The sequence below is a fragment of the Dama dama genome, chromosome 27 (assembly GCF_033118175.1).
Source record: "Dama dama isolate Ldn47 chromosome 27, ASM3311817v1, whole genome shotgun sequence".
NCBI lineage: Eukaryota > Metazoa > Chordata > Mammalia > Artiodactyla > Cervidae > Dama > Dama dama.
Genome location: NC_083707.1, coordinates 58,148,478 through 58,164,369, shown reverse-complemented (window position 1 = coordinate 58,164,369; position 15,892 = coordinate 58,148,478). Strand labels below are relative to the sequence as shown.

The window sequence follows — 15,892 nt, the reverse complement described above, 5'->3', positions numbered from 1 at the left end:
GCGTGGACGCAGGATTTAGAAAGAGGCTGCCTTAGTAAAGAACCCGCCTGCAATGCAGGAGACCCCAGTTTGCTCCCTGGGTTGGGAAGATCCACTGGAGAAGGGATAGGCTACTCACTCCAATATTCTTGGGCTTCCCTGGTGGTTCAGAAGGCAGAGTCCACCTGCAATGAGGGAGACCTGGGTTCAATCCCTGATTTGGGAAGATCCCTGGAGGAGATCATGGCTACCCACTCCAGTGTTCTTGCCTGGAGAATCCCCATGGACAGACGAGTCTGATGGGCTACAGTCCATGGAGTTGCAAAGAATCGGACACGACTGAGCGACTAAGCCACACAGCATGAAGGCTGTGTAGATGCTGGATTGTGTCACCATTTAGCATTTCCTTAGAGAAATGTGATTTTTTCAGAAAGCTCACGGCGCTGCCAATGCTCTACAAGACAGCTCTGGGACCTGCCCGGGGCCCGTCCCGTTTGGCCCTGGATGGGCTGTGCCCAGGCGCATGGTGCATCTTCCGTTGATGTCACGTCTCAGCGCCCACCCCTGGTCTGGGACCCCGACTAGCCTGGCCACGCTCCCTTTGAACAGTGGGATCGTCGGAGGTGATCCAGTCCAGCTTTGTGGCACTGCCCCAAGTCCCTTCACCTGGGTTTGGGGGATGATTTCCGGCTTGTGAACACTGGCTCTTAGAGGGGAGTGTAAGTCATGTCGGGTTGATAGAGCCTGCCTCGTGTAAAAGGGCCACGGCTCACTTTTTCACACGTGGAAGAGGAAGGTGCTAGGGTGACTGCGTGGGAACAGCTGAGCCCAAAGTGTAGGGGGGTCCCCCCTGCTGACCCCGTGAGCCAGGCATGCCGTCAGCAACCCGAGAGATAAAAAAGCGCCAGCCTCCATCCCTTGCGGATTTTGGCATCAGCCGGCCCACCGGGACCGCCCTTGCTGACGTGGTCTCCTGGGGTCTGGGTGCCCGCAGCCTTGCAGGCAGCCTCGAGTCCGTCTCCTCCCTCAGGGCGCGACGAGAAGGCGGAGAGCGCGGTCCAGGCCACCGCCTGCTGTGCCACGTGCAAGGAGCTCCGCCAGGTAAAGGAGACAGTGCTGCAACTGAAGCAGAAGGTACGTGCTGGGCGCGCCAGAGGCCAGCGCGCGAGACAGAGGTGGGTGGCGGGGCATCTGGGAGCAAGAAGAGTGTCCGCCACGGCTTGGCTGGGTATTCCCTGAGGTTGGTGCCAACCAGGTTTGGACTGGAACGCTTTGCCCAGCCACCCTCGGGGCTCATTATAGTTCAACAGAACAGCGAAGGCCGGGGGTTGGTGGTGGTGGCTGTTCCGTCGCTCTGTCGTGTCCGACTCCTTTCGACCCCACAGACCGCAGCACGCCAGGCTTCCCTGTCCATCACCAACTCCCAGAGCTTACTCAGACTCATTGAGTCAGTGATGCCATCCAACCATCCCATCCTCGGTCATCCCCTTCTCCTCCTGCCTTCAATCTTTCCCAGCATCAGGGTCTTTTCCAGTGAGTCAGCCCTTTGCATCATGTGGCCAAAGTTTTGGAGCTTCAGCTTCAGCATCATTCTTTCCAATGAATATTCAGAGTTGATTTCCTTTCGGATGGACTGGTTTGATCTCCTTGAAGTCCAAGGGACTCTCAAGCGTCTTCTCCAGAAGCAGTTTGAAAGCAGTGACTAGTAGAATAGACTGCTGGGTAAGGGGCCCAGGAGAATCGAAGAATGAACTGTGATTGGTGCGGCTTTTTGTGAAATGAACATCCCGACGCGTGGCCCTCTCCCAATTCTAAATAGGCTAGCGTACGGTCATCATTTGCCTGTGTTTTATCAATAGAAAACAGCTTCTTTATAAACTTCCACGGCTGGTGATGAATTTCTGTAGCAGCTTTATTTTTCACATTTAAAAGTTAGAGCCTTACGTTGGGCTCCACGCACCCGGGAAAGCCGTGACTTGAGGACCTTGTATCAGCGAGGGAGAGGACTGACTCCCTTTGTCTGAGGCTCCCACGCATGCCTGATGGACCAGATTTCTAGTAATGTAATTGAGCTGAGAGGAATGCCCCTGGGGGAGGGGGGGTTAGAACCCTGAAATCCTGTCGCAGGCCCAGGTCGATGGTGTTTATTATACCTGAGGTCAGTGAATTCACCAGTCTGTCAGCAGCTCAGAAATTGCTCTGCTGCTGGTAAAACATAAACTTGCTAGTTTGTTTATTTAATTGCTTCCCCTCAAGGCTCTTAGTACATCAAAGAGGTGTGTGTGATCTGTTTAACTTTGGCATCTAGTTATTGTAAAGGGCGAAAGGGTAAGATTAGACAGTATTGCTTTTCTGTGTTCAACAGACATGCAGGCATGTGAGATCCATAGCTTCCCGTGAAACAGGCAGGTCAGTAGGCTGAGGAGATCAATGGCTTTGCCGGCTTGTGGTACCCAGGTGGTGAAGATCTCATAGTTTTAACAGAAGCATGTATGTGTGTGATGTTCCAGTTCCCAAATAGCTTGTAATCTGATCGACCAGGCAGAAAACCTTGTAAGTACATCGGTGTAAATTCAGAGTTCTAAATAATACTCCCCACACAGATATCCTCAGGTTGAAACTTGGATTGGTATCAGTATTTACCAAGTTGAGTCTGGAAAAGAGTTCGTGGATGAAGTTTGCATTTCATAGGCCAGAGGATTCGGGCCTGAGGGAGGCAGTTGATGAATGATGGATGTCTCAACGCCTGATGCTACCCTCTGTTTTCTTCTCTGGAGAATTAATAATCCAAAAGCTACGGAGAAGCTCTTTCTAGCCTGAGTGATTTTTAGAGTCAGTGCTGCTAAGTCTCGCTGGTTCAGAGATTCAGCTGCTAATTCACCATCTGTCTTTCCCCTCACCTCCCTGCAGTGTTTTATGATCCATGAAAGAAGAAACGTTATGAAGAACTTGAAATTCTATGTTCCCCTTAAGGCCCTTGTGGGTGAGCTGCTCACAGATCCAGCAACAATGCTTGTTAGCCCTGCAGTGACTCTCAGGCGTGGGCTTTGGCCTGGAATTGGTCTGTCTTATACCGAGTTCTCCTGAAGGTGGCTCAGTGGTGAAGACTCTGCCTGCCAATGCAGGAGAACCCAGGTTCGATGCCTGGGTTGAGATAATCTCCTGGAGGTGGAAATGGCAACCCACTCCAGTATCCTTGCCTGGAGAATCCCATGGACAGAGGAGCCCGGTGAACTACGGTCCATGGGGTCGCAAAGAGTCAGACAAGTGAGCGACTGAACACGCACATACCGAGTTCTGTAAGCCCATTGTGGCAAGTCTGAGCTAAAGCCGACATTAAAGGAACTTCACAAGGAGCAATCCTTTTTTTTTTTTTAATTTTTTACCTATTCACTTCGTTTCTGGCTGCGCAGGGTCTTCGTTGCTGTGCATGGCTTTCTTTGGTTGCGGCTGAGGGTCTCTCTTTGCAGCGGCTTCTCTTGCTGTGGGGCACGGGCTCCAGGAAACGCGGGCTTCAGTGGTCACAGCACAGGCGCTTGTTGCCCCGCCCCTGGTGGGATCTTCCCTGACCAGGGACCGAACCCATGTCCTTCACATTGGCAGGTGGATTCTTACCCACCGTGCCACCACGAACGTCCAGAGCAGCGCATCCTTAAAGGGTGCCTAGCAGAATGTGCTGCATTCTGCAGTTGATGAAGCGGTTTCACAGCCAGGACCCTGTTTAATTCTGACGGCGATACCCACATTGAGCTGCAGTCGCTGCCCGGGAGGCAGAGCAGACCCTCATTCGAGGTCTCCTGACCCCTCCTCCCGTGCTGCCGCGGGGCTGTCGGTTGCGTGTTACCCTCCCCGCACTACTGTGATGCCATCTGTTCTGTTCGAGGGAGCGCGTGGGGCAGCTGCCCACATCCACCTTGGCTCAGAAGTAGCTTACCGGGTGTCCTGGACCGTGGCCAACCCCACAGTGTAAAACCATGGGCAGATGGGTTGAACGACACCGTGAGGGTGCAGTCAGCGAAATCCTGACCGTGGCAGACTCTGCAGGGCCCCTGCCCTAGGCTCCTGATGGGCTGAGTCTGAGGACAGGAAAAGTGGGGCAGCCCTGCAGGTTAAAGCAGATTAAAAGATGGCTTGTTTTTTTTAAGTGGGCAAGACTAAACCGTAGCATCTAGGTCTGCACAGTTGGGTCATAAATTATTTTTTAAAGCACAGGAGGTGATTAAAATCAGGATAGTAGTCACTTTGGGGGGAAGGATGGGTGATTGGGTCAGGGCCTGTGGACAAAGTTCTGGTTTTTGACCTAGGTGTTCATTAAAAGGGTGTTTGTGTTATAAGATTGCACTGAGATACAGATTTGTGGGGGTTTTGTTTTGCTTTGTTTACGTATATTTTTTAAATTCATTTGTTTCTGGCCACACCAGCACACGTGGGATCTTAGTTTCCTGACAAGAACTTGAACCTGTGCGCCCTGCATTAGAAGCACAGAGTCCCAACCACCAGACTACCAGGGAAGTCCCCAGATTCTGTGCTTTTATTCTCCAATTAAAAATGTTTTTTTGAAAATGGTGTAACGATTCCATCATGTAACTTGCAGGGAGGGGTCTCAGGCCCATCAGAACACTGAAGAAAAATCTGAGCCAGGAGACCAGTTTTTTAATTTATGATGGTTTTTAATGATGCGGAGAAATTATTTTTTTAGGTTTGACTTTTTAACTGAAATATAGTTGATTTACAATGTTATATTGGTTTCAAGTGTTCAACATCGTCAATATTTTTATTGGTCATATTCCATTTTAAGTTATTATGAAATATTGGCCATGTCCGCTGCGCTGCACCATGCACTATTGTAAGTTTGTTTGTTTTATTCATAGTAGTTTGTGCTTCTTTATCCCCCACCCTGTCCCTCTCCCCAGTGGTAACCGCCAGTTTGCTCTCTGTATCTGGTAGCTTTCCATCTTGTTCTATTCGTTCATTTGCTTTATGCTTTGGTTCCACCTGTAAGTGATCACAGAGAGTATCTGGCCTTCTCTCACTTATTTTACTTAGCACAATGCTCTCCTCGTCCATCCACGTCGCTGCAGATGGCAAATTTTCATTCTTTTTTGCATTTCCAAAGAAAACAAAGGCTCAGATGGTAAACACTCTTCCTGCAATGCAGGAGACATGGGTTCAATCCCTGGGTCGGGAAGATCCCCTGGAGAAGGGAATGGCTACCACTCCAGTATTCTTGCCTGAGAAATCCCATGGACAGAGGAGCCTCATGGGCTACAGCCCATGGGGTTGCAAAAAGGCAGATATGACTGACCAACTAATACTTTGAAAGAAAACAGAAACGCTAATTCAGAAAGACACATGCCCACCCAGTGTTCATAGCAGTGTGATTTACAATAGCCAATGGAAGCAACCTAAGTGTCAATCAGCAGACGAATGGATAAGGAAGCTGTGGCGTGTATATATGTGCACACACACAGACACAGTGGAAGGAGCGAGTTTTTAACAGGACCCTTGTGTCCCTGTAGCAGAGACGATCTGAGTTGAGACCGCATTGTTGCAGAGCAGTCAAGGGAAGCGTGTGAGTTTGGTGAACGCCTGCCGTGGCCTGTGATGGGCTGGGAGATGATGAATGACAAGAAGGAACAGGATGAAGATTTGCCTTAAATGAGCTTCCTGTCTTAGCTGAGAAACAAGCCCACGGCGGAAGGCAGCCCACATGGCCGAGTGGGGTGGTGCCGGCAGCGGAAGCTTCAGAAGCGAGAGACCAAGGAGGTTTCCCAGGCGCGAGCAGCTTTGCAAGCCGAAGGCTGTGTTCGCTTGCTGCCTTTTGTGCCAGCAGACGGCGGCTTCTCAATGCTTTCCTCTGAGGCCTCAGTCTAGCTGCTCTGTACAATGGGTCTTCTCGGGAGGCCTGGGAAGACTAATCCGTATGAAGTGGACTGCAGGTTGCTTTGCCAATTATGAGTTATAAGAGAGGCAGCTGGGTGTTGTGGTGAGGACCACAGATTCCAGAAACAGGCGGGCACGGTTTAAGCCCTAGCCCCACTACTTTCTGGCTCTGTGACCCTGGGTAAGTGACTTAACCTGTCTGTGTCAACAGTTCTAGAAAAAGAAGATAACAGTAATACATACTACATAGGACATCATAATCATCAAGTGAGTACGTATTTATAAAGGGCTTAGAATAGTCCCTGCCACCTAGAAAGAGCTCTGTAAATGTTCTCCAGAATATAAGAAACGTGAATTATAAGTGCTAATAAAGTGCTTTACAGACCACACCTCATTTGTCCCAATAGCCCTGTGAGGTAGGTGCATTATTATGAAGGCTAGCATGAGATACTGATATCTGTAATTCCACTGACTGATTGGAATCCACGAGAAGTGCAGACTCTTCTTGCAAGTGTGTGTCTGTGTGTGTGTGTGTGTAGAACGTCAAGCCAGGATTTCCGGACGACTGCCTCCACGACGCCAGCACCTTTATTTTCTGCTCGTCCTGCGGACACTTAGAGGTCTAACTGGCGGGAGCCGGGAGGTAATTACCCAGCAGGAGGTCAGCCAGGAAGCTGAGGTCGATGTTGACGGGGGTCACCTCATGAACTTTACAAGGAAGCAAAGAAAGCTGGACAGGGCGTGGAGTGGGCTGGGCTTGGTTATGACATTTTCATCCAAAGACTTGCTGGTCTGGTCTGAACCTCTGGTTTTATAGACGTGAAGATGAGAACCTGGAAAGGCGAAGGGACCTACCCAGAGTCAGCCCGCTACCTACAAACAGCCAGGAGCAACCCCCACCCCCCACCCCACCCCGCAGAGCATGCGCACTGTGTCTGTGATCGTAGTTGCTGGCGATTATTAGTCTGGGCGCTGAGCCAGGCACATTCAAGACTTTCATCACTTTCATCCTCCCAGCAGCCCTTCTTAGGTGGATATTATGATCCTTGTTTTATAGACGAGAAAATCAGGATCTGTAGCTTGCCAGGATCCCGCAGGTAGATCGTAGCAATTTGTTGTTCAGTGGCTCAGTCATTTTTGCAACTCCACGGCCTGCAGCGCGCCAGGCTCCCCTGTCCTCCACCATCTCCCAGAGTGTGCTCAAATTCCAGTGCATTGAGTCACTGATGCCATCCAACCATCTCATCCTCTGTCGTCCCCTTCTCCTCCTGCCCTCAATCTTTCCCAGCATCACGGTCTTTTCCAATGAGTCAGCTCTTCACATCAGGTGGCCAGAGTATTGGAGCTTCAGCATCAGTCCTTCCAATGAATATTCAGAGTTGGTTTCCTTTCCAGTTGACTGGTTTGATCTCCTTGCAGTCCAAGGGACCCTTAACAGTCTTCTCCAGCACCACAGCTCGAAAGTATCAGTTCTTTGGCACTCAGCTTTCTTTACAGCCCAACTCTCACATTTATACATGACTACTGGAAAAACCATAGCTTTGACCTGATGGACCTTTGTTGGCAAAGTGATGTCTCTGCTTTTTAGTATGCTGTCTAGGTTTAACATAACTTTCCTTCCAGAGAGCAAGCATCTTTAATGTGACAGGACTGAGACTTAAACATAGATCTGCCTGATGCCAAAGCCCACACGTGAGATTCACATTTCCGTTTTCCTCTTGGAAGCGGATAATAACATTGCACCAGCCTTCAGAGGCCAGTGTTGCCCCCTCTGTCCTCTCATTAGAGAACTTTTGCTTATAAATTCCCTTCACTCAGGGGTTCTGACCCTCAGAAGCACAATCTGCCCTGGATTTTACACCCCTGAATCAGCTTTCTGGAAGGAAGAGGCTAGAACTGCCATTTACCAAGCACTTAGTATGGATTCCCCTGGTGGCTCAGACAGTAAAGAATCTGCCTACAATGCAAGAGATCTGGGTTCAATCCCTGGGTGGAGAAGATCCCCTGGAGAAGGAAATGGCCACCCACTCCTGTATTCTTGCCTGGAGAATCCCGTGGACAGAGGAGCCTGGTGGACTGCAGTCCGGGAGGTCACAGACAGTCAGACACAGCTGAGCGACGGACACTTTCACTCCCACTTATATGTTCCAGCTCCTCTCCTGGGCGCCTTTACACACTGGTGTAATCCTCCCAGTTCTAATGGCGGATGTTTCCCATGAGGAAATGGGCGTTCAAAGCATTTAGTTCTTACCAAAGGTCTCACTGATTCCTGGCCTTGAGGAATGCAAAAATCATTCATGTCTGAGGTTCCTCTGGCTTCTCATAGAATGAGCCCCTGAAATCTGAGAGAGAGAGAGCAGGAGATCCAACCAGTCCATCCTAAAGGAAATCAGTCCTGAATATTCATTGGAAGGACTGATGCTGAAGCTGAAACTCCAATACTTTGGCCACCTGATGCAAAGAACCAACTCATTTGAAAAGACCCTGATGCTGGGAAAGATTGAAGGCAGGAGGAGAAGGGGACAACAGAGGATGAGGTGGTTGGATGACATCACTGACTCAATGTACATGAGTTTGAGCAAGCTCCGGGAGTTGGTGATGGACAGGGAGGCCTAGCATGCTGCAGTCCATGGGGTCACAGAGTCGGACACGACTGAGCGACTGAACTGAACTGAACTGAGCGGGCGGGGTGGGGGTGGGGAGGGGGGCACAAGGTATTTTAAGACCTTGTCTCAGAAGGCACACACCGTCGCTTTTGTCTTTTTCTGTTCATTAGGCACCTAAGCACAGCGGGTGGAAATTTAGTATTCACCTTTTAAAGGGCTTCCCTGGTGGCTCAGATGGTAAAAAAATCTGCCTGCAATGCAGAAGACCCGCATTCAATCCCTGGGTTGGGAAAGATCCCCTGGAGAAGGGAAAGGCTACCCACTCCAGTATTCTTGCCTGGAGAATTCCATGGACAGAGGAGCCTGGCGGGCTACAGTCCATGGGGTCGCAAAGAGTCGGACATGACTGAGCGACTCACACTTTTAACGGCAGGAGCGCCCTGACATTTGGGGACATGTTTTAAAACCGTCACAGTCACTGTTTCCCAACCAGCTGAGCCTGCAGGTGACCTGTGAGCCATGTTTTCCTGGCTCCCACGGCTGAGATCTTTCAGAGCCGGGACCATGCCTTGGTCACCGTGGTTGCCTTCGAACCGAGCACGGTGCCTGGCGTGTAGTAGTTTCTCAAATATTTGATACATAAAGAGCTTAACAAGCTGAAAGCCTGAAGCAGATCGACTGTGTTCATTATGATATTCATGAGTTCAGTGATATTCAGGCAGACTGGAGGTGATCTAGGGTCACCCTAAGTAGGCAGCTGAGCGATCTCAGGCAAGTTGTGTTGACTGGAAGGCCTCTGGGTTTAGAAGGAGGATCTCTCCAGCCCTTCTGGCTCTGATGGGATTGAATAAGGGGAAAGGAGCCAGGACAGGCTGTGAAGCCTCTGCAGACCACACGAGCGCAGCCTGCAGTGGGGCTGGCACCGTCTCCTGACCCAGGTCCCTCTTCTCGTTGCAGGTTGCCCTGCTCCCCAACAGCGCTGCCGACCTGGGCAAGTACATCACTGGTCACAAGGCGCTGGCCTCAAATGCCTACCTTCCGGGTCCTCCTGGCCTGCCTGGGGGCCAGGGCCCCCCTGGTGAGTATGAACATGAATGTGAGCGTCACTCAGCTGTGTCCGACTCTTTGCAAGTCCATGGACAGTCTGTGGAATTCTCCAGGCCAGAATACGGGAGTGGGCAGCCTTTCCCTTCTCCGGGGGATCTTCCCAACCCAGGAATCGAAGCCAGGTCTCCCACATTGCAGGCGGATTCTTTACCAGCTGAGCCACCAGGGAAGTGAATGTGAAGAGGAGCATGAAAGGGTGGTGGGTTCACCAGCCAGAGCCTGCCAGGAGCTCATGTTCAGTGGGGATGGGGCGGAGTTCAGCTTCCATGGGTGGGAGCAGAAGTCAGGGTCCAGGGAACTCACACACCTGTGAGCCAAGAAATGGACAAACCTGAGAAACCCTCATAACCAACAGTCATCAGGGGAAAAGGCATCGTCCTGAACTGGACTAGAGTCTTAAAGATCATTATTAAGTTACAGGGAAACAAAATGAAAACCATTTTTAACACTAGCATGTGTGAATGTCGGATGGTGTACTGAACACCTCTGGGCTCATCACCTGCTCTCACTCACGTTTCATGGCCAGCCTCAGGCCACTGTTTTCCAATCCTCTGTCCTCCTCCTCCTGTTATTTGTGAACACTCGTACATTGATATTTATTTTTATATCTGTCTCTATGTTTCACTTTATTGTCACCCTCACTGGGATACAATTCTGTACAGTAAAATGTACACAAGTCCCAGTCGGACAAGTTTTCATATATGCCTGCACTGCGTGCGTGCCCCGTCCCTTCAGTCATGTCCGACTCTGCAATCCTATGAGCTGCAGCCCGCCAGGCTCCTCTGTCCATGGGATTCTCCAGGCAAGAACACTGGAGTGGTTGCCATTTCCTCCTCCAGGCGATCTTCCCGACCCAGGGATAGACCCCGCGTCTCCTGCGCCGTCTTTGTCTCAGGCCGATTCTTTACTGCTGAGCCAGTGGGGAAGCCCTGCGTGCACCCTGTCTCAAGCCCTCACTAAGCACCACCGTGTATCTGGCCTATGTCCAGATATAGGAACTTCCCATCACCCCCAGAAAGTGCCCTGTGCCCTTGACAATCTGCATCCTCGGCTCTAGGTAACCACCAACCTGCTTTCTGTCACTGCAGTTTTGTCTGTTCCAGAACTTCGTGAAAAGGAATCTATTCTTTTGTCTGGCTTCTTCAGCATACCGTTTTGGAGATTCCCCCCGTACGCTGAAGAAAATCCCAAACATCCTGTCTTTCCATCAGGAAATACACAAGAACTGAAAACAGTGACAGGACGTTTTCTCTTTTATCATGAGTCTCCCCATAGGTAGATCAGTATTTTTTTCCCCATACTAGTGGAGGAAATATTATTAGGGTTAGCAAATGTTCTGAGACTTGGACATCTTAACCCCACGGCTCATCGTTTAGCAGTGAGCTGGGTGTTGTGAGTGACCTCCTGACATTTTAATGGGGACAACAAAGCACACGGAATGAAAGCAAGCAGAATAAAGCAGTCCCTGTCTGCCCCCAAGTAAAGAGTTCAGGTGCTTCCAGCCGTGGAAGCTTAAAAAGAGATAGATCAGTGTAGCCTGCAGTGATCGGGGGACTTGGGGCTCAAGCTGGACGTGGACGGACATGAGAGGTAGGACCATGGAAGGACATGGGCAGGTTTTAGGATGGAAGGTCAGCAGCAACATTGGCTCAGAACACTTTCTAAACTGTGTTTTCTTCTCCACTAATATCTTCATTTCCCAGTTTCCATCAAAACCCAGACTCCTGGGGCTCCGTCTGTACAGAAACCAAAAGCTGGTCCAAGACTTTGGTTTCTCCCCTTGTTCATTCCCTTGACTTCTTTCCTCCAGCAGACACCACACACAGGCAGCCTCTCGCTGCTCCTGAGTGAGCTTGGGTCTCTTCTTATAAACAGATTCTCAGCACGGTGTTCTCCGCCCTTCTTTATGGAAATCTCCTTGCTCTGCTTCCCTGGAGAAAGTTCATCCCAGGCCAGCCTGCATGTCACTCCAACACGGACATTCGAGGAACAGGGGAGCCACTGGCCTCTTTCTTCCTGATGAATGACTTGCGGGCTCTCCATACCAGTCCTGCCTTCTCGTTTCTAGCATTGTGTGGGCTGCCCGGGGGCCTTGCTGGGGCAGAGAGTCGCTGAGGACTCGCTTTGGCAGTGCCCTTGCTTTCTCCTCCGGTCCTGTTTCCTTCTCCCTCCTGGCTTCTAGCAGCGTGCTGTGTGATGCTGTCCACTGCGATGTGTTAGGGCAGCTAGAGGGAGAACTGGACTCTCTGCCCCTTAATTAACAGTCCAGTCCTGAAGTCTGATGAATCACAGCCTGGGGCGCCAAGCCAGGAAGCTCCACTAGGTTGGAGTCCTTTGGCTTTGGTGTGGAGTGGTCATCAAAGCCCCACAGTTTAAAGGCACCTGACGTGGTGATCTCTAAAGCTCATTGATTGCCTAAATGAAGGTAAGATATGATCTCCAGCCTGTCCTTGTGTTTTTAGAGGTGAAGTATTTTGTTATGAGAGGGAGCTGGTCCCCTTCCCAGGTAAACTCTTTCAAGGATGTACCTGGAACAAGCATTTAGAGGAGAGGGAGGGTGAGACATACTTGGATGGAATAATTAAGTCTTTAATGTTGGCTTAATTATTTCGTGAGCTAGAAAAGACTTCCCAAATATGCTAAGTCTGAAGTCTCTGGGGGTTTTTTGTTTTGTTTTCCAGTGCCTGAAAGTCATTCCATTCTATCACTGTGTTCTGCCAATTGTAGGAGCCATGTACCATCAAAAAGGAGCTCCTGTGTGCATTTGAAAGAGAGGAATCAGTGTAGCACTCAGGAACACATGCCTGAGAAATAGTGGCAGCGCGGCAGCCAGCCCAGCCCCTTCGTTAAAGTCATTTGACGTGAAACATCTACCGAACAGCCTTTTCTGTACCTGGGCCTGTCTGAGAGCGTGCTGACAATTAAAGAATAACCATGCCCACATAAAGTTGACGGTCTAAAACGGGGTTAAAACACAGCATCCTTCCCTGTGCTAAAGAATGAGGTTGGACCCTTGCTTTCTACCGTATACAAAATGGATTAAAAACCTAAATGTAAGACCTGAGACTATAAAACTCCTAGGAGAAAACATAGGTGAGAACTTTCACGACCTTGGCAATGATTTCTTGCATATGATACCAGAAGCACAGATGACAAAAGCAAAACTAGAGCTGAAATTCTCCCATTTGTTCGGGCAAACTGTCTTCCTCTTGCACCTTTAACATGGGTTGTTATCTTAAAGTCCCTGTATGATAACCCTAACATCTGGGTTGCCTCGGAGTCTGATTCTGTTGATTGCTGTATTTCTTGAATTGTTTGATTTTGTTGTTTGATTTTGAGGAGCGTAGTCTGGAGTTGTTTAATTTTGAGGAGAGTGGTTTTATTTGGGTGTTGGTTTGAGCTTTTTATAATGTGCCTTAAAATTTTGCTCTGAATACCAGATACTGTTTGCAGAGGACCAGTGAAGACTGGGTACATAGTAATTACTCCCGGAGATGGGTACGCGGGCTGCGCGCAAGAAGAGTTGGGTCAGTTTAATGAATAACTGAGAGGTTTGGGTGTGTTGTCACTGACTCTACCTCTACCGTGGTCTCCAAATTTTCAGATTCCTTCGATGGTAGGATACTGTTACTTTGGTGAGGGGCGAGCAGTGGGTATGCAGTTGTTTTACGGGCTTCCCTGGTGGCTCAGATGGTGAAGAATCTGCCTGCAGTGCCGGAGATGCAGGTTCAATCGCTGGGGTGGGCAGATCCCCTGGAGAAGGAAATGGCAACCCACTCCAGTTTTCTCACCTGTTAAGTCACATGGACAGAGGAGCCCTGCTGGCTATAGTCCATGGGATCACACAAGATTCGGACACGACTTAGCAGCTAAACAACAGCCCAACTGCTCTCTGAGGCAGATTCTTATTAACCCTGCTTTACAGATGAGGAACGAAGGTTCACAGAGGTCAGGCAGCTTGTCCACGATTCAAAGGCAGGTCCCCCTGCGGTTAAAACCTGTACCCCAGCTGCTCCCCAGCTGCGTTGACCACTGCCCTGCAGGGACGGGGGGATTCCGAGGGCAGATGGTCCCGAGACTGGTGAAATTAAAGAGCTTAAAGGAGGTGAAAGATGTTGAAGAGGTGAAATGGTCACTGATTGGATGAGGAGCTTATGGAAATAGAGGAATTTATAGGAAGACTCCCAAGTTTCTGGCTTGAGCGGATGGGGATGGGAGGTCCATGAAAGGAGTGGGAAGTCTGAGTCGGTTGGCTGAACGCCTGAGACTAACACATTGTCAGTCAACAGTATTTCAATACAAGAAATGTTTTAGAGAAAGAATGGGGATGGACGGCAATTTCTGGTCATGTTCAAAATGCCTATGGGACATCTCAGTGGAGAGGTCAGAAGGCAAAGGTCAGAGTGCAAAGAGAAACGGCTGCAAGGGGCGCCTGGACTGTCAGCCAGCCAGAGTCCTCATCCTCCTCCCGGGCTGTGGACTAACGAGGTGCTCTTTGATTGCAGGCTCTCCAGGACCGAAGGGGAGTCCCGGCTTCCCGGGGATCCCAGGCCCCCCCGGGCAGCCTGGCCCGCGGGGCTCGATGGGACCCGTGGGACCATCTCCCGACCTGTCCCACATTAAGCAAGGCCGGAGGGGCCCTGTGGTCAGTATTTCACCAGAGCTCCCACCTGTGGTTGGGGAACACGCATTCCTTCTGCTAAACGAGGTCCCTTTGCCTTGTAGGGTCCACCAGGCGCCCCAGGAAGAGACGGCTCTAAGGTAAGTCTTCCGAGTGGTCCTTACACGCCTTGGGTCCTCAGTCACTGCCTCCTTGCAGGCATCACCTGGAGCTCCTATATGGTTCATTCTCCCCCTTGGCCTATGGCCAAGTTGAGACACAGATATACTTTTTGTCCCCAAAGCTGGGAGGAAAATCTAAAAAGCCATTTTCTTAAGATATGGAACAACCATAATAACAAAAACAGCCGCAAAAACCACTTGGAAGAAAAAACGACCCCTATAAATGTTAAACCTCCTCGTTGTCATAGTAGCATGTTTTTCTATTTAGCCAGGCTTCTCTGTGGGGCTGTTTTACGTGTGTTCCTAATTTCTTTGCTGTGTTTAAGTCAAGAACAGGAGAAGCTCCAGTCTCTGCAAGTGGGTGGTTTCGCTCTGGGGGGCTGCCTGCCCCACCGGCCTCATAAAGTCAGTGTGAGTTACTTTAGATGCTTCTAAGCTATTCCACACGCTGCCTGGAAATACCAGCTTCCCTCCTTTCAGATCTGGTTGGAAAACACATGGCCTTGGGGGAAATGGAAATGAGAGGCACTTGACTCAAGCCTTTTGGTTGAGAGCAGCGGCCTCTAGAGTGCAGCGGGAAGCTGACGTTTGCTTCCCATAGGAGAGACTTGCTGTCTTGTGCGGGGAGATGGTAGTGGTGGGGTCTAAATGGAGGCAGGGGTGGTGGCACCCATGTGGTCCAGACGCTAACCCTGACCTTCTGTTTTCAGGGGGAAAGAGGCGCACCGGGTCCCAGAGGGTCTCCAGTAAGTAGCCCCGCTTGTCTTCCTTCCCCAGGGCAGCGCGCTCGGGGCTCCCTCTCAGGGGAGCCTTCCTAGTTGGTCTTGTTAGCAACAGCCGGCCCCTTGCAGCTGTGGCTCAGCCTGGCCACAGAGAGCTCCGTGGTTACAGGAAGAATCACACCAGCCTTTTGCAGCTGGTTGGGTTTTACAAATCCACTTCCTGGGGGTGGGGGGGGGGGGGGGTTGTTTGTTTGCTTTTGTCATGGCTAATCTTTATTTGTGCTTCCCTGCTGGCTCATCGGTAAAAAATCCACCTGCCAATGCAGGAGACCTGGGTTTGATCCCTTGGTTTGGAAGACTCCCTGGAGAAAGGGAATGGTTACCCACTCCTGTGTTCTTGCCTGGAGAATTCCATGGACAGCAGAACTTAGCGGGCTACAGTCCATGGGGTGGCCAAAGACTTGGACACGACTTAGCGATGAAGCAGCAATCACGACAATCTTTATTTGGAATGTCTAAGGTTCAAAACCCTAGTATGTCCTAAGTCTGTTTCCAGGTGTGTCTTACACCATTGGAAGTGGCAGAGCTGAGGTTCAAATCCAAGAGAACCACAGCCTCTTACCCACTGCTCTCTGCCTCCCAGGGCTCTTTGGAAGCTAGCCTAGGAGGGGCACTCTCAGATTCCATCATTCTACCAGATTTGACAGAGCCTGAGAGCTAGGAGAAGCCCGTGTGCCGCCAGCGCGCATCCGGGAGGCGAAGGAACACAGGGCGGCATCCGCCAGCTGCTGTTTACGGGCCTGACGTTTCCCC

At 50.5% G+C, this 15,892-nt stretch overlaps 1 protein-coding gene across 2 annotated transcripts in view; it reads left to right on the top strand.

Moving 5' to 3' along the window:
- The window catches only part of CCBE1 (collagen and calcium binding EGF domains 1), a 224,987-nt gene that overhangs the window by 199,454 nt on the left and 9,641 nt on the right, over window positions 1–15,892 (top strand). The window contains exons 6-10 of one of the 2 annotated variants that reach the window (XM_061131352.1): window positions 1,010–1,113; window positions 9,426–9,546; window positions 14,081–14,220; window positions 14,301–14,336; window positions 15,068–15,103. In XM_061131352.1, coding sequence (XP_060987335.1) covers window positions 1,010–1,113; window positions 9,426–9,546; window positions 14,081–14,220; window positions 14,301–14,336; window positions 15,068–15,103 — 437 coding nt within the window. Of the gene's footprint in view, window positions 1–973; window positions 1,114–9,425; window positions 9,547–14,080; window positions 14,221–14,300; window positions 14,337–15,067; window positions 15,104–15,892 lie in introns of both variants that reach the window. The other variant, XM_061131351.1, reaches the window with a different exon arrangement.